This window comes from Sinocyclocheilus rhinocerous, unplaced genomic scaffold, assembly GCF_001515625.1.
Source record: "Sinocyclocheilus rhinocerous isolate Xijiao unplaced genomic scaffold, SAMN03320098_v1.1 scaffold161, whole genome shotgun sequence".
NCBI classification, from domain to species: domain Eukaryota; kingdom Metazoa; phylum Chordata; class Actinopteri; order Cypriniformes; family Cyprinidae; genus Sinocyclocheilus; species Sinocyclocheilus rhinocerous.
The window spans coordinates 1,215,126-1,221,573 of NW_015627226.1; the positions used below are offsets into that span (position 1 = coordinate 1,215,126).

Sequence of the window (6,448 nt, forward strand, 5' to 3'; positions counted from 1 at the left end):
TCCCAAGTATGAGTAATCGTAGTATTGATGCTTGCTTTAGTAAACACCATAAATCATGCGTACAAGCTCAGTGACAGAGGTTTGACAAAAAGTGGCACATGGTTATTTCTGTTCAGTTCTTCACCTCCATGCTAGAAAGGCGCAAGGTCAGGGTGTTGTGCTGGCTTGGAAGGACTCATTCCGCACATCATTTGGCAGGAAATTGCTGCCCTACACAGTTTCACACACTGGCACATGGCCCAAAAAGCCACAAATCTGCCAGCAGCATTATTGGGTATTTTAAAAACCCTTACAGGTCTCAAGAGGAGCAAGAGAAGGCTGACGGTTATTGACTCAACATGCTTTCTTGAAATTTCATTGCTCTACTTTGGCTCAAATCTATCAATACAGGTATGTAGAGTCCTTGGCCTTGCAAGGGGTATAAACAGAAAGCTTTGGATTAAATATATTGATTAGTAAGACAGAGCATGCATGTTGGGTTTAAATGCTACTCTGCCTTCTGTTAAGTACTCAGAGGATAGCAGAGCACATTTCATGAAGGGAAAATGTTTCACGAATACATTTTCACTCATGTACTTTCATTGATTCAAGTTGTCCTGGAGTTAAAACCAACTGCTCTACAATGTCATGTCCAGTGAGACATAGAAAAATACAACAGAAAGCCAATAAGCTGCTGTCCGTTGATGTGAATGAAAAGCAGATTTTATTTGTGAATTCCAAGGAATACAGGACTTTGAGTGCATTGATTTTTAAATCCATTTATCAAATGGATACAACGTTTTAGATGGTTTCAATCAACCAAAAACCTTTATCGATTAGGTGTGATAGAAAAGCACTATTCATTCTCAGCTTGTAAAAATATTAGTACATCCCTCATTGCTGAGTGTTTTCAATCATCTCGTTACTTAAAAATCATATGACTTTGAACAGAAGGACAGAGCTTTAGCATTTTTTTGTCCAAGTAGACTCCTACTCCTTGTTTCAGGGATAAAGATTTAGGCTGTTTTCCAAACCAGGGTCAGTGAATCAATAATGTATTTACTCTAGGATGCTTTATGTTTGGCATGGTTCTGCATTTAGCAAAGGCATGTTCCGCTTAAGAAACAGTTGACATTGCTGATACAGCATGGATCCGTGAGCATGTACTTGTAATAGTAATGTAATTCTCTTTATGCCCTGATGCTCTAAGTAATGACAAAGCAATCTTGAAAGTGGGCCTCTATCAACCTTCAACTCCATTGCTGACCCCCTAATGACTTGCTCTTCACAGCTGCAAATAAGTGTGCTCAAGCTGTGTTGAATATGCATAGACTTGATCTGAATATGCATGGACCACCAAAATGTTAATCATGTTTGAGCGCTGTATGTTGTGCTAATAGTTTGAGTTGAGTTCTTTAGAAAATGACCATGGTTGGGCAAAATTCATATTTTAAGAATTGGGTTTCTTTAAGTTGAGTGGAACTGGCCACATCTCACAGGATGTTGAATATTTATGAGCAATTTCACACTCGTAGCCGTGAGATATGGCTGTATATCGGCACGGCTGTGATTCGGCCGTAGGCACGAGGTATCACAGTGTGCCGATATACAGCCATATCTCACGGCTACGAGTGTGATATTGCGTTTATACAACAGTTCGACGGCACGAGTGTGTAAATACATAAGAAACAACAACGGAGTGTCTTTAAAAACACTCCGATCTTTTGTGCAGAACTACTTCCTTCCGCCACGGATTCAGTGACAGTTTAACAGCTGAGCCCAATCCTCCGTTACTAATTCGATAACGTCACGTTAGAACTAGTAACGAAGGAACGTTGAGTTGCTTCATTAAAAGCTTATTGTATCACTGTATTAAAAACAGTGTATTATGTAGAGGGAGGAGAGTATTATGTGAGAGAGATTGACTGAGCGAGTGTGATTACCTGCATCTGATACAGCATTCATTCTTCAGTTCAATCTCATATTCAAAACATTAGTTTGAATGTCCGCTGAGGAAAGCGATATTTTTGTCGTAATATCCCTGCTGACTCGTAAAAACAGTCTCGTCGCCATCTAATAGTGGAATAATGTAACTAAAATCGCAAACACACACACACTAGCAGCACACACACACTAGCACACACATACACACTCTATTAATATCCTAATGGATAAGTCGGACTTGTAACCCAAAGGTCGCGGGTTCGAGTCTCAGGTCCAGCAGGGATTGTCGGTGGGGGGAGTGAATATCCAGCGCTCACTCTACACCTTCAATACCATGACTGAGGTGAGACCCTTGAGCAAGGCACCGAACCCCCAACTGCTCCCCGGGTGCCGCAGCATTGGCTGCCCACTGCTCCGGGTGTGTGTTCACGGTGTGTGTGTGTTCACTACTGTGTGTGTGCACTTGGATGGGTTAAATGCAGAGCACTAATTCCAAGTATGGGACACCATACTTGGCCACACTTCACTTCACTCACTTTAGCCGAGGTAACAAGTACAACAAGTACATTCTCGCTTAAAAAACTCTTAAAACTACATTCCGTGACAAAAAACTGTATTATTATTTGAAATTATAGTTAATTTGGTCGTGCGCCATATTACTCGCTGTGAGAAATAACACAAGCGGAGTGATACAAACTGTGAAACGGATGGAGCTCTGTTGACTCTCTTATTACCTAATCAGATTCGAGGACCAGATAGAACTGTTGTGTATATAACTTAGTAAATTTAGTAAACTAAATTTAGATTTTAATGGAAGTAGACTTACTCAAACAAACCACTTGATATTGCAAAGGCATTGCTCCTCAAGCTTTCTTAAGGCTATCTCTGCTCAGATTTATTCAGAAACTGTACTTATGTAGTTATGGACCATCTTTCCTTGCTGATTTATGCATCGCTGAAGTGCACTGTCAGTGAATAGTTAATATATTCTTCACATAGTAAAACCAGTCTATTGTAAAATCAATACTACTGGCTTCTACAAACAATGTGTTAAACTATGAGAGAGTCAGAGAGTTTTATAGGCTAACTGAACTATGGTATAATGGAAAATGTAGAAGCTCAAATCGTTTTCAAGATGTATATTTTTCGATCTGTGATGCACAACGGCTTTTTATCATAAGTGCAGTGTTCGGTGTGACAGAATGTAAAATGTGTGTGGTTATGCAATGATTCCTCTGTTTTTAGGTCTTTCAAGAACTCAGACTCAGGTGTCAGACAAGATGTTCTTTGTGAAGGGGGTCAAAACAGCACGAGTCACGCAACAAAGGTGTACAATTGTTTAGCACTTGCTCTACCTGTCTCTATAAACATGTAATGTAATTTGGGTGATTATTGTTCATGTCATGTGTGGCCAATCAACACCCAGGACTGTAACTATACATACAATTATAAACAATTTTACTATTTCTTCTTTTCCCAGGGTAATTTATAAGACATTGTGGGGAAATGAGCTTAAGGACAAAAAAAGGACAGAAACGGCGCTGAAGGCCGGGGAGGACAGAGCCATTCTGTTGGGTTTGGGAATGGTGTTCAGCTCAGTCATGATGTACTTTGTGATCTGTATCACCATGGTGCGTGCTTATGCAGAAAGGTAGTGTTATATCATAACTGCTTGAATAATATTTAGCTGTGAACTAAAACAATAACTAAATCAGCATACAGCTATATACGGCTCCAATCAAAATGATTCAACCCCCTTGACCTGTAAGACACTCTGCTACTGTAATCAAAATTTTATGAAAACAATTCAACCAAGGCATCAGTTAACTTTTATAGAAAGTTAGTTTTGTTATTGTATGTGTACAAAATTATTCAACCCCTAAGAGTCACATTTTGTAGAGAATCTTTGGTAGCACTTTATTTACAGTCCTGTTCCGCGTGTACATATTATGTACTTATTATAGCAATTGCAATAACTGTGTAATAACTAGGTACTAACCCTGAACCTACCCCTAATCCTAACCTTAACCCATGTAGTTACCATATACTGCCCAGTACTTTCTTGGGTAAGTACACTGTTAGTACACATACTGTAAAATAAAGTGTAACTGAATCATTTATTCTATTTATTTCAATAAATGTTGCCTCAAAAACATTCCAGAACTTCACAGGTCTAATCTTAAACTTATGAATAAGGCTGCCAGTTGTGTCTCTAGGTTCTTTTTTTTTTGGAAATCTTCTTGTAGCCATAGATGTTATAATAATAAAAAAAAACATATTCTTGAAAACTCCTGAGTTTTAAGCAGAAATAAAATGTTCATGATCAAGTGGAAGTTTGAAACAAAAAAACAAAACAGGATATTATTAATTGTCAGAAAAAGCATGAGCTTGTGTATGAACTAAAATTTAAATGGACCTTCAATTTAAAATGAACCTCCCACAGTATACTTTTCAAAAGCTTGGGCCTAGCAAGATTTTTTTAATGGTTCTAAAAGAGGTCTCTTATCACTGAATTCACGAACTTGAATTCTGAGCTGCCGGCGGGCTAGTGTGAGCCGCGGCCGGCGAGCTTATCTTCGGAGCGGCCGGCGGGCTTAAGTGAGACGCGGCCAGCGAGCTTGACAACGGTGCGGCCAGTGTTGTCCCGAATTCTGCACTCCTGCCAGATTATGCACCCCCTCGTTGAAGTCACTACCTGATTGCCTAATCCCAACCCCACCCCGCTCCCCCACACCTACTCCTAAACCTACCAATACTAGGGGGTTCATAATTTGGCAGGGTGCAAATTTCGGCACTACACTGGCAGGCTTGACAGCAGGACGGTTCTCATACTGCGGGGAACAAACACGGAGAACAAAGAAAACAAAGCACAGGAGAAGGAGCGCCGCTTACTGTTTCCGGTCTGCTGTTCTGTCACACTCACACACTGGGAGCGCAGGAACGAGCGAGGAGACGAGGAATAAAGTAAATCAAAAAAGGTTTTAATGAAGGCATGCTGGGGATCACAGGAGGGGAGACATCAGGCAAACCAAAATGACAGGCAAAACAGCAGACAGAGAACTAGAACTGAGCAGTGGCGGCTCCTTAAAAGTCTGTGTTAAAAGAGAGCGGCCTGTTGAGCTATTTAATTAAGCCGACTGCTGTAGCCTATATCCAGCTTAAGCTGTTTTCCCTAAATTTTTATATATACTGTTTGAATGACAGCTTGTAGCAGATTCGGCACATTCGCGATAGAAAAGCGGCGCGTTCACATTATTTTATTACAACTGTGAAATTACAAACAAAAAATACACATTCTGAGACATGAACTGTCTGATAATTGCATTTATATATATATATATATATAATTGCATAAGAGTGCATTTATTTAATAAAAAATAAAATTTAATATATTATTACAGTTTAAAACAAGTATTTTCTATTTTATTATATTGTTAAATTTAATTAATGTGATGTCAAATCTGAATATTCAGCATCCATTACTTCAGTGTCACATGATCCTTCAGAAATTATTCTAATATACTGCTGTATATCTAATATTTGCTGTTGTTTTGCTTAATATTTTTGTGGAAACTGTGATACCCTTTTCCAGTTTTCTCTGATGAATAGAGATGTTAAAAAGAACAAATTTTATTTTGAAATCGAAATCTTTTGTATCACTATAAATGTCTTGATTGTCACTTTTGATCAACTTAATGTGTCCTTGCTGAATAAATGTATTACTTTCTTTAAAAAAACAAAAAAAAAACATAGCTTTATTCGCCAAGTGTGCGCAAACACACAAGGAATTTGTTGTGGTTTTTAAGAAGCTCTTGGTACATACATGCATACATGCATACATATCTGACATGAGAACAGAAACATTTAAATACGACTTAACAATAAATAATAATGTGTATGAATCTGGAACTAACACCCAAAAAACTTTAATTTTGAGTTCATGGGGACTTTAAATACAAAGTTAATACATAATATTAAATAAATAACTCATGCATTTGTTTTCCCAGTGTTTTTATGTGCCAAAATGCCAGAAGGACCACACCGCCCTGCATGTTATGATCCAGAATATTTCAGAGCATCTGAGGATGCACCAGCAGGTGACATGTTACCACGACTCCAGCGAGCATCAGGGCAGCATCCTTCTGAACCGTCTGTATGGCAGCAGCACAGTCTTCCACTCTCTCTTCTGGCCCTCCTGCATGTTATCTGGAGGAACCCTCATCATACTCATGGTCAAGCTCACTCAATACCTTTCCATACTGTGTGAACAAATTGGCAAAACTCCAAAGTGAAAGAGGCTCAGTGATTGACAGACTTAGTGAAGTGAACGGAGGAGCTTTCATTTCTCCTTCAAATGGTTTTCGGCTTCCTGTTGTTCAAGGATTGACTGGAAATTGATATGTTATTCTTCCATGACTAAGCTATATTGTAAGCACAACTCATATCTCATAAGTGCTGCTCTATTCCAGATGGAGTTAGTGCTGTTCGGAGAAGGGTATTATGATATAATATAATATAATATAAT

At 38.8% G+C, this 6,448-nt stretch overlaps 1 protein-coding gene across 1 annotated transcript; it reads left to right on the forward strand.

Annotated features, from left to right (window-relative positions):
- The first annotated feature begins 322 nt into the window (after positions 1 to 322).
- On the forward strand, positions 323 to 6,448 carry LOC107722528 (calcium-activated potassium channel subunit beta-2-like). The gene is made up of 4 exons (XM_016530896.1): positions 323 to 390; positions 3,169 to 3,250; positions 3,404 to 3,574; positions 5,909 to 6,448. The coding sequence occupies exons 2-4, from the start codon at positions 3,204 to 3,206 to the stop codon at positions 6,213 to 6,215; spliced, it is 525 nt and encodes a 174-aa protein (XP_016386382.1). The 5' UTR covers positions 323 to 390; positions 3,169 to 3,203; the 3' UTR covers positions 6,216 to 6,448.

What these genes read in the sequence shown, in the direction of transcription:
- LOC107722528 (XM_016530896.1), top strand. Translation starts at nt 3,204, where the DNA reads ATGTTCTTTGTGAAGGGGGTCAAAACAGCACGAGTCACGCAACAAAG. An exon ending in GCACGAGTCACGCAACAAAG is followed by an intron (nt 3,251 to 3,403) that starts GTGTACAATTGT and finishes TTCTTTTCCCAG; the next exon opens with GGTAATTTATAAGACATTGT. An exon ending in GTGCGTGCTTATGCAGAAAG is followed by an intron (nt 3,575 to 5,908) that starts GTAGTGTTATAT and finishes ATTAAATAAATA; the next exon opens with ACTCATGCATTTGTTTTCCC.